This window comes from Acinonyx jubatus, chromosome E2 (genome assembly GCF_027475565.1).
Source record: "Acinonyx jubatus isolate Ajub_Pintada_27869175 chromosome E2, VMU_Ajub_asm_v1.0, whole genome shotgun sequence".
In the NCBI taxonomy this organism is placed as follows: Eukaryota; Metazoa; Chordata; class Mammalia; order Carnivora; family Felidae; genus Acinonyx; species Acinonyx jubatus.
The window spans coordinates 395,981-409,133 of record NC_069396.1 but is presented as its reverse complement, the minus strand read 5'-3'; the positions used below and the strand labels follow the sequence as shown (position 1 = coordinate 409,133).

General features: G+C 54.3%; 1 protein-coding gene across 4 annotated transcripts in view; it reads left to right on the top strand.

Moving 5' to 3' along the window:
* Positions 1 to 272: 272 nt before the first annotated feature.
* The window catches only part of SPIRE2 (spire type actin nucleation factor 2), a 34,246-nt gene continuing 21,365 nt past the window's right edge, over positions 273 to 13,153 (top strand). The window contains exons 1-2 of one of the 4 annotated variants that reach the window (XM_027076490.2): positions 273 to 631; positions 13,006 to 13,049. In XM_027076490.2, coding sequence (XP_026932291.1) covers positions 361 to 631; positions 13,006 to 13,049 — 315 coding nt within the window. In that variant the 5' untranslated portion in view covers positions 273 to 360. Of the gene's footprint in view, positions 632 to 6,195; positions 8,397 to 13,005; positions 13,050 to 13,153 lie in introns of those variants that run through there. The other 3 variants (XM_027076491.2, XM_053210161.1, XM_053210162.1) reach the window with 3 other exon arrangements.

Genomic DNA, 13,153 nt, shown 5'->3' with positions numbered 1-13,153 from the left:
CCTCCCCCACTCCGCCCGGCCCGCCCGGTCCCCCCAGGGCCTGGAGCGCAGCCTTCCCAGCTTCCCTCACCAACCGCCACACCGCGCCCCTCCCCTCTGCGCCCTGCGCCACCTCCCCCCCCGCCACCCCCCCCCCGCCACCCCCCCCCCGCCACCGGACACGGCGCCCCCTCCCCCCTCGCTCCCGCGCCGGCCCCGCCCTCACCTGCGGCCGCTGCGCGGGGCGGGGCCGCCCGAGGATGACAAAGCAGCGGCCGGCGGCGCGGGACCCGCCCCCCGCGCTCGGCGGGTGCGTCGGCCGCCCCGGCGCGGCTGTTATGGAAACCGGCTGGGCGCGCAGGAGGCGATAATGGGGCGGCCATGGCCCGGGCCGGCAGCTCCAGCGGCGACGCGGCCGCGGGGGAGCGGGCCGGGGGCGCGGGGCGGCCCGAGCCGTGGGAGCTGTCCCTGGAGGAGGTGCTGAAGGCGTACGAACAGCCCATCAACGAGGAGCAGGCGTGGGCCGTGTGCTTCCAGGGCTGCCGCGGGCTGCGGGGCGCGCCGGGCGGCGGGCGGCGCATCCGGGACACGGCCGACATCCTCCTGCGCCGGGACGGCTCGGTCAGCGCGCGGCGGGAGCCAAGGGCCGCGGGTGAGGGCCGGCGGGCGCGCGGGGGTGTGGCCGGGCGCGCGGGCCGCGCCGGGGGGCGGGGGTGGGGGCCGGGGAGCGCGCGCGCGGGGTGTGGGGGGATGGGCTGCGACCCTCCCCTCTCCTCGGCCCTCTCCTCTCCTCCTCTCCCCTCCTCTCTTCTCCTCTCCTCCCCCTCTCCCCCCCTCCTCTCCCCCCTTCTCCTCTCCTCCTCTCACCTCTCCTCTCCTGTCCTTTCTCGTCCTCTGCTGGGTGCGAGCCCTCTCCGTCCCCACCCTCCCTCTCGTGAACTTGGAGCCCCCTCTCTGCACCCTCCCTTTCTGGAACGGCGCCCCCTTCCACACCCTCCGAGTCCTGAACCCCTGCAGGAGCCCCCTTTCGTACCCTTCCACACCCTTCCTTTGCTGGACGGCTTCTCCCCATCTTTCTCTCTCTCACCTGGTGTTGGGATACCCCCTCCCTTTCCTAGAACCCTCTGCCGACCATCCTCTGGTTGCCGGTGGGCAGCCTGCGGTTCGCGTATTTAACTCACAGGAGAAGGATTTTGGCTTTTGATGGTTGAGTACCTTCCATAGACCCAATTCTGCCTCTCCTACCCCCACCTCTCTCCACCTGGCGCTGGTTCCTTCTGCTCTGGGGTCTGTAGCCCTCAGTCTTTTTCATCCAGTGATTCCTGGTGTGGAACCCTTGTTGCATGAGTGACTGCAGATGCCTTACGCTGGAAAGGAACGAATGAATGTCTTCTTGGAGCTTTTTTTCGTGGAGGTGAAGGTCTAAGGAGGAAGCTGTGTCTTCTTTGGAATCTGCTGAATTTACCGGTTTCCTGGGTTTAATAGCAAGAAGACGGTGTAAAATTTTGGGAACAGTCTGCTTGGTTTTCCTGCTCTTAATCATGAAGAACAAATAATTAATCCCTTGAAAGATATTTGAAGTCTACTCAAAATAGTGAATCTAAGTGATTTTTAGCCTCTTTCTTAGGAAAAAAAATAACGTATTTTCTTCCCTGGAGAACTAGTCTAGAGCATATGGTGATTAAAAAAAAAATTTTTTTTAATGTTTATTTTTGAGAGAGAGAGTGCAAGCAGGGCAGGGGCACAGAGAGAGAGACACACACAGAATCCAAAGCAGGTTCCAGGCTCCGAGCTGTGAGCACAGAGCCCAACGTGGGGCTTGAACCCATGAACTGTGGAGACCATGACCTGAGCTGAAGTCAGACGCTCAAGTGACTGAGCCACCCAGGCACCCCTAGAATGTTGGGTGATATTAACCCAAAAGCTAATACTGTGTAGGAAACACAAAGGCCCGCTATGTGTGCTGGAGGAGAGCTGGGCCCTCTCTAGTCCTGAGACTATGGTTTGCACGAGTCCTCATGGAGGACACGAAAGGACCAGCACAAAGCTGCATAGGAGCTATAGCTGCTCTGGTCACAGGAGGGTCTGTTGAACCCGCCCTGCGACCATCACTCTATTTCTCCCAAGGTCCTTCTCAGCCCTGTGCCCCGCTCCTCCTCCCTCTACACCTTTGCTATGAGACATTTGCAAGTTTCTGTATTTTGTACACAAAGCACCAAGATATTTGACAGGTGAAAACAGTGAGTAGACACTCAAATGGTATTATTCCCATTTTACCAGTTAAGCTGAGGCTCAGGCTTCCCCAAAGCTGCACAGAGAGAGGAAGGATTTGGATTCAGCCTCCAGCTCTTGATGTTTGCGTGCAAGGTCTCCGTAGGTGGGCCTGAGAGGCTTGCCCTTGCTGGATGGCCTTATCCCCGCCCTCCTGCAGGGGTTGGGGGGGGGCAGCGGCTAGACTCTGCATATTCACAAAGAGCTTTTCTCCTGAAGCTATAGATTCCTCCCTGTGTCCCTCTCCATCCCTGGAGATAACAATATATGGGGTGCCTGGGTGGCTCAGTCGGTTAAGCAGTTAAGCCTCTGCTTTCAGCTCAGGTCATGATCTCATGGTTTGTGGTTCCTGGGTTTGAGCCCTGCGTCAGGATATCTGCTGTCAGTGCAGAGCCCGTCTTTGGATCCTCTGTCTCCCCCTCGCTCTCCGCCCCTCCCCCACTCACATTCTTTCTCTCAAAAAGTAAATAAACATTAAAAGAATTAATTAATAAGAAAAGAGTATAACCCAAGATGTGGCTCCTGGCACCACAGAGCGGGACAGGACTATAGGGGCCTGCCTGGTCTGACCCTCTGATTTTAAAGGTTGGAAAACTGAGGTACAGAGTGGTAGCTGGTTAGCAGAGAGCGCAGCTCTCACAGAGAAGTACAGCTCTGTGTGAGAACTGGGAGACAGTCAAGCCATGTTTCTCATTGGTCCTCCAAAATGCACCTTGATGGCTAACGTTGTTGGTAGTCACCAGGCTCCCTCCAGTTCCCAGGATGTGTCAGCTCCTACTTCCTGCTGCCTCTACACCCACAGCCAGGCCAGAGATCCAGGCTGGAGTTTCAGGCTCACACCTGGCCTCTCTGTGGAGACTTCCTAGCCCAGGACATCAGGAAGCCCAGCTCCATTTTCCATTCAAGGCAGTCTTTGGTTTCGCTCATAAACGTGTCTCACAAAGGTGAATAAGAGATATGGCGTGCTGGTCTGTAAAGATAAGGGGGAGTGGATTGCCCTGAACTTTCTCTTCAGTCTTGTTGAGCTTTCTTGAATCAGCTGAAACTTTAGACCAACTGCCCTCCAGGGTGGCTAGTCCACCATTTTGCTGGCACTTGAGTGGTGAGTTCACTGAAGGATAGGTGTTTATTTCTTGCCGTAAAAAGCAATCGGGAAAATCAGCATCTTTTAATGTTACCTCACCTGGTCCCTCGGTACAAAGTGCTGGTAAATCTAGCCTTAAGTAAGTGTTTAAAATAACTTTAAAGGAATCCACAAAAATAAACCACGTTTGGGGGAATGATTAATGTATGAGCATACATCTCGCCTCTAACAGCGAAGTGGAAACAAATCCTAACCTTTAGTCTGAAGACTTCATAACTGCTTGGAGTACTTTTTTTTTTAAGTGGGGAAAACGTGTTAACGTGAAGTTATTTTTTTTTTAAGTTTATTTTATTTATTTTGAGAGAGAGCGAGCGAGCACATGTGAGCGGGTGGGGGGGGAGGGGCAGGGAGAATCCTAAGCAGGCTCCCAGTTGTCAGCATGGGATCATGACCTGAGTCGAAACAGTCAGTCGGTCACTTAACTGACTGAGCCACCCAGGCGCCCCACATGGGAAGTTATTTTTAAGAGGCCATTATTAAAACCTCTTGATGGGGAAAGGGTTCCTTTTTTTTTTTTTTTTTTTAATTGAGGCAGGAAACTCTGTCAGGCATCGATGTGAATGCCTGTGTGGAGCCGTTCCCTGAGGCACAGCTAATTCCCTAAGTGCAGCTTGGTCAGTGATCCTGTGATCCTGGAATGCTTTTAGTGGCTTTTGTCCACCTGATGCTGTCCTGGGCGCTTCCCCCCAGTAGAGTGACTGCTTCCCTTCCCCGTGTCTGGCTGTCACCTCGATGGAAAGACCGTCTGCCTTTCTGGCCTACCACTGCTCGGGAAACACTTCTCCAGGCACTGGGCTGTCCACCCTAACTCTCTTGGGCAGGCAGAGGTGGGACATGAATGTGGGTAGAGGTGTGTCTGAGACCTTCCCCCTCCTGTGGATGCTAAGGCACACACTGCCCTATTATTCTGATTTTTTTTTTCTTGTCAGTTTTGGTACTAAAAGTTTTCACAGGCCCTACTTTTCGGCTTGGGCGCCTCCCGTGACCTGTCCGCTGGGCCCCATCTGCCTCTCCAGCCCCTTCTTCCTCCTTCCTCTTCTGCCTGGAGGCCAGCTGCCCCCATGGCCCCCATAGCGTTGGCACCTGCCCCCAGGGTAGGGCTCTCGGAGTGGCCACCACTGCACAGACCCAGGGCCCTCTCACTCATCTCATTTTCAGCCCCGAGGTTCAAACACAGGAATGATTGATAGTCTGTCGTGCATTGGATGGTGGTGTTCTGTGTCATGAGCTCTATGGGGCTTGGAATTCTTTTTTTTTTTTTTTTTTTTTCTTTTTTTCAGAAATGTTTGTTTATTTCTTGTGAGAGAGAGGGAGTGTGAACAGGGAGGGGGCGGCAGAGAGAGAGGGAGAAAGAATCCCAAGCGGGCTCTGCGCTGCCAGCACAGAGCCTGATGTGGGGCTCAAACTCATGACCCATGAGATCAAGACCCCAGCTGAAATCAAGAGTCAGACACTCAACTGACCGAGCCCCCCAGGTGCCTTGGGCTCGGAATTCTCTTTTCCACCTCGGCCTGGCAGCGAGAGCAGCAGCTGAGTTTGGCATCTCACCATCACCAGTGCCCCCCTCCTCCATAAACTGGTGTGCTGGTAGCACATGCTGGGGAGGGGTGAGGACGAGTGAGGGAACACCAGTACAGAGCCCTGGGCCCGGGAAGTGTGTGTGCACACAGGCACCACACACACACACACACACACACACACACACACACACACACACAGATGCCCCCTCGTTCGTTGTCTCTGCAGTGCTCTGCACAAGTACGGGGGGCTGCTGGCCCCGCTGTGGATGCTCCTTCTGGTCTCCTGGCCCAGTGCGTCCTCTCCCTTTCCCACGGGGTGGGATCCGTGGCCACTAGGATTGGCTCTGGGCCGCTGGTTTGGGAGGCCCCCTAGTCCTGTGGGCTTTAGGTGTTCAAGCTGGACTCCATACACCTCACTGGGAGGTCGCCTCCTGAGTGACTGAGGACCTTCTCTTTAGCTTGCCTGTATTTTTTTTATTATTTATTATTTTTAATGTTTATTTTTGAGAAAGAGAGAGTGTGTGTATGTGTGTGTGAATAGGGGAGGGGCAGAGAGACGGTGACCGAGGATCCAAGCAGGCTCTGAGCTGTCAGCACAGAACCCGACTCGGGGCCTGAACCCATGAACTGTGACATCATGACCTGAGCCAAAGTCGGACGCTGAACCGACTGAGCCCCCCAGGCGCCTCATTGCCAGTATTTTTTTTAAATGGCATTTGCACAGATGAAGGTGGATGAGTGTCCAGTGATGTTGTCCCCTGATACGCTGGGCAGAAGTGAGAGCTGGTTGGAAAGATGAAATCCTGCTTCCCTCGTCACAAGTCTCTTCACAGTCAGAATATTTCTGGCCGAAACTCTCAGGTCCTGCTCCTTCTCCCACCAGTGCTGTCTGTGCTGCCCTTGCTACCACACAGGACCCTTGGCATTTGGGGACTCTTTGTGCCTTGGTTATGCTTTGTGAGGGTCACCCAGGCAAGGCGCGGTGTGGAGATGCAGCCCAGCCACCCAGGGACAGGTGAGCACTTTGCTTTACAATCCAGGGTGACAGTGGCTGACGTTTTCAGGCTCTTTCAAGAATGTGCTGGGCCCACTCATGTTTACGCCTCTGACGCTGTTCTGATCCCCATTGCACAGATGAGAAAACTTGTTCACGAAGCAACCATCTCGTCACCTAGTGGGGAGGGGTGGGGGCAGGACTGGGAGTGAGGACTGCGGCCTGGCCTCGGGGAGTTACTCCTCTTCTTTGCACCTCACGGGCTGTGCTAAGCCTTGGACGTGCCTGGTGTGGTAAAGCACTGGGTGCCACAGGAGTGGCAGTGAGTCTCCTGTCTCTGTTTGTACCTCGCCCAGCAGCCCTCCAGGTGCATGTGAGTGCTTTCACAGGATTTCGGGTCCTAGTGTTCGGAAGAGGAAGGGGCTCTGTAGAGTGCACCTGGTCAGGGTCCCGTGCGCATTTCTCGGTGATGTAAAACATCGTCCATGTGCCCTGTGACCTTCCTGGCCTCTACCTGGGGAGGGTGTGAGCGCTGGGAAGGACACCTGCCTGGGTGTGACTGTGTGAGCCAGGTGTTTGTAGATCTCATTCCTGATTCAGTCTCACCTCTGAGCAGAGATTACCTCACAGGAAGGCGTCCCCCAATAAGCCATGCTCTCTGTCCAGACATCTGTGAGCCTGGGGCTGGCTGTCACAGATGACCAAGAGAAGCCTGTGTGGCCACTTTGGCTGGCCCAGTACCTAACTGGCCATTTGCAGCCTCTGCCCTGTGCTCTTAGGAGAGGTTGAAGCTGTCAAGGTGTCTTTGGGGTCCCTGTGTACCCTCGAGATTGGCTTATGAGACACAGCCCCAGGGTCTCTGCCTCCTTCAGGGCCCTGGTCACCCCCACTGCAACCCCCACCACCCAGGTCTTCACAGAGAAGGGGTTCTCTGTCCCCTGTGATGGAATCAACTATCTTCTCAATTGGGCACCAGGGGGTGACCTGTGGGGGCCGGAAGTATGTGAGTGGCTCCCACAAAGGAAGCATTGTGGTATTGGTTCGTCTGGTCCTGGGATGTGGCCATTTGAACAAATATGCCAGTGAGTATCAGCTGCAGGAAGGCGCCAGGGTTTCGCTCTGATCCTGTTTGACTCCTCAGAGGGAGTTTGACCTCCAATGAGGACCTAGTCAAGGAGGAAACTTGCCTGGAAACGGCAGGTCAGTAAGTAGGCAAATCAGCACGCGTGGATTCCGGGGCTCCTGTCACTGTCTTAGCTCCGCCTGGAAACCCCACTTGTTCGGTGTCGAGGGCATCTGGGTCTGCAAAGGAGAGAAGGCAGAACGGTTTACAAGCAGGGCACAAGGGTTTCCTTTGGCTGCTGTAAACAAGTTACACAAGCTCACTGCTCAAAACAGCTCGAATTTATTCTGTTACAGTCGGAGAAGCCAGAAGTCCAGGATAATGTCTTTGCCTTAAGGTCAGCAGATTAGCAGCCTTACTCCCAAATGCTACCCCAGTCCCCTTGCAACTTAACATAACACGTCCACAGGTCCCGGGGATTGGAATGTGGACAGGTTGGGGGCCATTATTTGGCCCACCGTGGAGGGGAAAGTCACATGGGTTGAATGGTCACTGTTCTGTCACCTGGATTCCATCATCAGTGACATCAGAACACGGGTTCTGGAATTATGTTCCATCTAATGCTTTACAGGGGCTGTTCTCACTTGAGTCCAGCGGTGGATGTGACAGACCCTCAGATTGCTAGGTCCCACCCTGATGAGCCCGATACTGCCTGGGGCTGGGGTGGCCCTAAGATCTGCATTTTCAGCAGGTTCCCATGATGCTGCTGCTGCTGGTTCCAGGACCCACTCTGTGACCCCCAGTCGACCGTGTGTGGTTTCCCCAGGCCACACCCTGTGTTGGGACACCCCCAGGGCCAAGACTCCTTTCTCTTGAGGTGACTGGGATGGTCAGTGAGCGAGGGGGACAACGCACGGTCTGGGTGTTGGCTTCAGAGCCAGGCTAGCCGTGGATTGGATCTCAGCCAGGTGACCTTGGCCAAGTTCCTCACCCTTCCCGGGCTACGCAGTGGGGCAGCGGGGAGGACTACAGGAGGGGATCCCTTGAAGAGCACTCAGGGAGTTCAAGTAAGCCATCCTTAGGCGAGCGGGGAGGAACGCCTCCAAACGTACTGCATTTCAAGGCTGCGGCCCGTGTGCTGTGGCCATGAGTGGGGCCTTCCCAGGCTTAGCCCCAGGGCACACTGGCAGGCACTGGGTGGGGAAGTTCTGCAGGAGCAGAGGAACGCTGACCGTTCCCTCACCAGGACTGTGTGAAAATGCAAGGGTTAACTGATCCTTACGCTTGCATTGTGGGAGTTCTCTGGCCCACACGCATTTCCCTGACTTGGGTCTTTCCTGGAATTGATTCGGGTGACGTTGGTCCTGGGTCCTTGCTGCTGGGCGAGGACACCCCACCCTGTGGTGTCAGTTCACGGAGAAGCAGGTGGGTGTCAGCCAGAGCCTGTGGAGGTGAGCACTGGCGGAAGTGAAACGGAGGCTGGGGGACACGGGCGGCGTTGCCCCACGGAGCTCTCTGTTTGCTTTGCAAACACACAACTTCCCAGTCTTGAGCAGGCATTTTCCTCTTAGCTTTGGTTGCTGCCAGCTCGTTTCTAGACACCAGTGCTTGATCTGAGGCATTACTTAATTTAAGTTTTAAAATTTGACATTGAGACAAGCATTTATGGAAGCATATACTAGGTGCCAGATACCACGTGTGTTTTCATTTCTTTTAAGACTTTATTTTTAAGCAGTCTCTATACCCAGCATGGGGCTTGAACTCTCAGCGCTGAGGCCAGTGCTCCCCTGACTGAGCCAGCAGGCCCTGTTTTCGTTTAATCTGTATAATCCCCTGTGTGGTAGCTGATAGCTGTTTGGAAAGAGGACTCCAAGGAGGCTCAGAGAGAGCCAGGGACTTGCTCCGGACCACGAGCTCCCGTCCTGGATTGTGAGAGAGCGAGGTGGGTGCTGTGTTCTTGCCACTGTCACGTGCCCGGAAATTAATTTCTTAATGCCGTAGCACACGTTCCAATTTCAGAAAGTGTGAAGGCAGCGTGGTGGGAGTCTCCTGCCAGCCTTCTCACAGTAGGAGAAGGCCCGGTGTGTTTTACGTGTTGGCCAGCGTGTGGCAAATAGCGCCCCTTGGCAACTCTTCCCCCCAGTAGGGGCTCCGATCGTCTCATTTCCAAGGACACCTCTTCCATGTTGGTGGCTGTCCAGTGCCCCCTTGTGCCGACATCATATCGCGTGTCTGGTGACTGGCTGTTAGGGTGATTGGGGATATTCGCGTGTCCGGCGATTGGCTGTTAGGGAGGCACCACGCGAGTAGACTCTGGTGTCATGGCACCTGAGCACACCTGGTGAATCAAGACAAGCAGGGGTGGTAGTTTTATTTATTTATGTATCTATTGGTTTATTAAAAAACTTTAATGTTTATTTTTGAGAGAGACAGAGTGCAAGCGAGGGAGGGGCAGAGAGAGGGGGAGACACAGAATCCAAAGCAGGCTCCAGGCTCTGAGCCGTCAGCACAGAGCCCGACGCGGGGATCGAACCCATGAACCGTGAGATCATGACCTGAACTGAAGTCAGACGCTTCACCGACTGAGCCACCCAGGGGCCCTAATTATTATTTCTTATCTTGAGAGGGAGAGAGCGCATGAGCGGGAGGGGGCAGGAGGAGAGAGAGAGGGCCTTAAGCAGGTTCCAGACTCAGCTCAGAGCCCAATGCGGGGCTCAGTCCCATGACCCTGGGATCACCACCTGAGCCAAAACCAACAGTCGGACGCTCAATTGTCTGAACCACGCAGGCGCCCCAGGGCTGAAGTTTTGAGAGATGCTGCAGGCTGCCTTCCTTGGGATTGTGACCATTTTCCACCAGCATTGAGTGTGGGCCCTGCAAGGGCCTTGGTCTACCCACCGTGCTGTTTAGCCGCACAGGGGTACTGAGGAAACAGCCTGAGATCTGGAAAGGCAGGGGCCCCCTGGGCTTGAGCTTGGACCCTGCCCTTTGTGGAGTCTGCATTCATTGTCCATAATTAGGGACCTCGGTGGGGGGGGGGGGGGTCCAGCCTGGGAGGCCTAGTGTAGCTGCTGCTTTGGCTGGCCTCCCCCCAACCCCCACACGTGTGCGGTCTCCTTTTGGGGGGCTGAAGAGGGCGTTTCCTCCATGGCCACTCCCTGTCCTGACCTCAAGCCTAAAGAGAGTCACAGGCAGGATGCCCTTGGTCTGAAACTGGCCGGGAGGTCCTGGCGGTCCCATGGTCGTCATAGCACAGTGATGCTGTGCAGATCCTCACAGGCTATTGCGCCCTCAGAAGTGTCTGCATCCGTTCGTTACCTCACCTGTTCTTTGGGGTGACACCGTGTGCCTCACCTGTTCTTTGGGTGACGCCATGGGTTAGCTTGGGCAGGTATTGCCTCCATCCGTAGATAAGGAAATGAGGTGAGAGGCAAGACCCTCAATGTCATCATCACAGGTGGGAATCTGGGCTGAACTCCTTCCCATACTCCCCACTCAGGCACAGAGGGGTGAGGCTGTCAGACACCTGTCCTACCACTCGCCCCACCCGCTTGGTGGGGGGGGGGGGACACTTCCTCTGGGAACTCTAGCCTGCGAAGGCCTCACAGACTTCTCCAGATAATCTTTCATCCTACACTACTGTGACACATGATCATTTCCAAGAAAACTCCCGAGCGTCTTGGTTTCTCCTCATTTGTCATTTTATACACAAGAAATCGCATCAGCTTTTCTTTTCCTGTACATCTTGGTGAGGATGCTCTTCTCGGCAGGGAGGGAGAAGCACCCAGTGGGGGTGCAACATCATGGAGACCATGCGTCCTGGGTCCAGCCCTACCTCAATGAGACATTGATGGACATGGAGAACCCTTCAGTCCTAGATGCCTCCTGCTTCTGTCTGGGTCTCACTGCTTTCCCTCCAAGACAGTTGTGGGGTTTTTTATGTTTATTATTTTTCAGACAGAGAGTGTGTGTGGGAGGGGCAGAGAGAGAGGGAGACAGAATCCCAAGCAGAATCCCAAGCAGGCTCCAGGCTCTGAGCTGTCAGCGCAGAGCACAATGTGGGGCTCGAACCAACGAATCGTGAGATCAGGACCTGAGCCAAAACCAGGAGTCGGATGCTTAACCGACTGAGCCACCCAGGCGCACCAAGACGGTTTTTGAAATAAGGAAAAGGTGGTTTGTACAATGCTATGTGATCAGCTTGGTGACAAAGTTACTGTACCTCCGTGAAGTCATATTTGGGTGTTCTGGGTGGACAGTTCAGGAGGGTGCACTTTGGGGTCTGGCAGTGCTTGGGAGGGGTCCCCGCTCTGTCATTTTTTAGCTGTGTCATTTGTGTAATTTTCTCAATCTGCCTGAGTCTCCGTTTCCTCATCCGTAAGGAGGGAGTCATGGCACCAACCTGTATGTGGTGGTTGTGGATTGAAGCCGTAATGAAACATTTGTTAGTTGTGCAGCAAAGAGCTGGACACAGTGTCTGCCCTGAACCTCCCAAGGGGACAGCCTTCTCATCAAAACCCAAAGACTCCCCAAGTCCTTAAAATGTGAAGTACAATTAGATTACTAAACACGTACTTTTGTTAACATATGGACTGCTTAAACCGGGGACACAGGCATTAAAATTATTCCAACCAGAAGGCTTCCCATTGACCAGAGGACTGTATGGTGCTCGGTCTATAAAGGGCACTGAAGGGCTGGCTGGCCCCCCCTCCCCTTCTTGGTCCTCAGGATGACTCAGGGCCCTGGCCTCTTCCAGGGAGCACCTCTGTTCTGAGTCTGTTTTCTTCTTTCCATTGTCCCAATCCAATCACAGCTACAAACACTCATGGAACTCTCAAACGCGGGCCGCAGTCTGCCGCCTGCTGCTCACTTCCCGCTCTCTTGATGTTGGAGTGGATGGTTTTCCATTATTTTAATGGATCAGCTCAACACAAACTCTATCTTTGGCAATCTTCCTAGTTCTTAATGGCATTTTGAAAATATTTGTGGAGTTAGCAGGTTCACTTAGCAGAGAATTTCATGGTGTATGTTTTTTTGTTTTTTTTTCATACCCTACCTCATTCCAAAAAGAATTAAGGCAATTCAAGTTCATCTCTTAGCACAGATTCCACCTGCATGCTTCATTCAAGGAAGGTTGCAGAAGTAGGTGGGTTTTCTCTGTTTCATCCAGCCTGGCATCTTGAGGGACCCGGGGGGTGGGGTGGGGGGTGGGGGAGCAGCTGGGGCAGATTCCGGGGCCCCTTGGCCTGGCTTCACCGCTTACTAGCTGTGACAACTTCCGGGAAATGAGCTCAACATTCTGGACCTCGGTTTCCTCATCTGTGAAATGGGTAACAGAACCACCTACCTCCTGGCTTGTGTACGGATTACAGCAGATGAGCATTTGTAAACACGTTAATTCAGTGCCATGTTTTAATAATGAAATAAAATACACAGTGCTGAATTGAGCTCCTGGGCTTGAACCCAGAGACTCTGATTCTCTGACGGAGGCGCTGACAGTCTGGGGGCAAATCTCTAAATCTGCAGGTAGTGGCCGGATGCTGATTTACCCAGCTCAGCTCGTAGTGATTCCAGAGCAAAATCTGTTGTTTCTGTTGAGCCTGGGTTTCTCATCTGACTCTGCTATGATTCGGGGGCACATTCGGGGGACTGTGAGTTTCAGACCATGAGGTCTTTCCTACGACGGAGGAGGCTTAACTCATTCTCTCTTGCCTCCAGCCTCCAAGCACGCTTCCCCAGGGGACCCTGCTCCCTGCTGCGTGGTCACTTTGGGGTGTGACTGCTGTGTGGGGTGTGGGCGGGGTGTGTGTCACTCTCTGGCCCCTCACCTGGATGTCCAGGCCCAAAGATGGGTCTGCAGGTGTCTGTCCAAATGAGTGGCGGCTTGGCCTGTCGAAGCTTTCGGGGGTTCCAGGGGAGAGTGTGGAGGGTATGCTGTATGTCCCTGAGGGGGAAGGTGGGGGGGGGGCAGTCCATCTGTTGGTTCCCGGGGATGCTGAGACGTGTCCTGACTGCCTTTTATCTCCTCTTGCAGAGTCCACAACGATGGTGTTGTCACCAGCCAGCTCAGAAGCCCAGGTACCTTTAAAACAATTTTTAAGTTTACTTGGTACACATTAAAAGTAACACGTGTCGTATAATGTAAATTAGAAAGCATATAAAGTTACACGATTGTTCCCAGG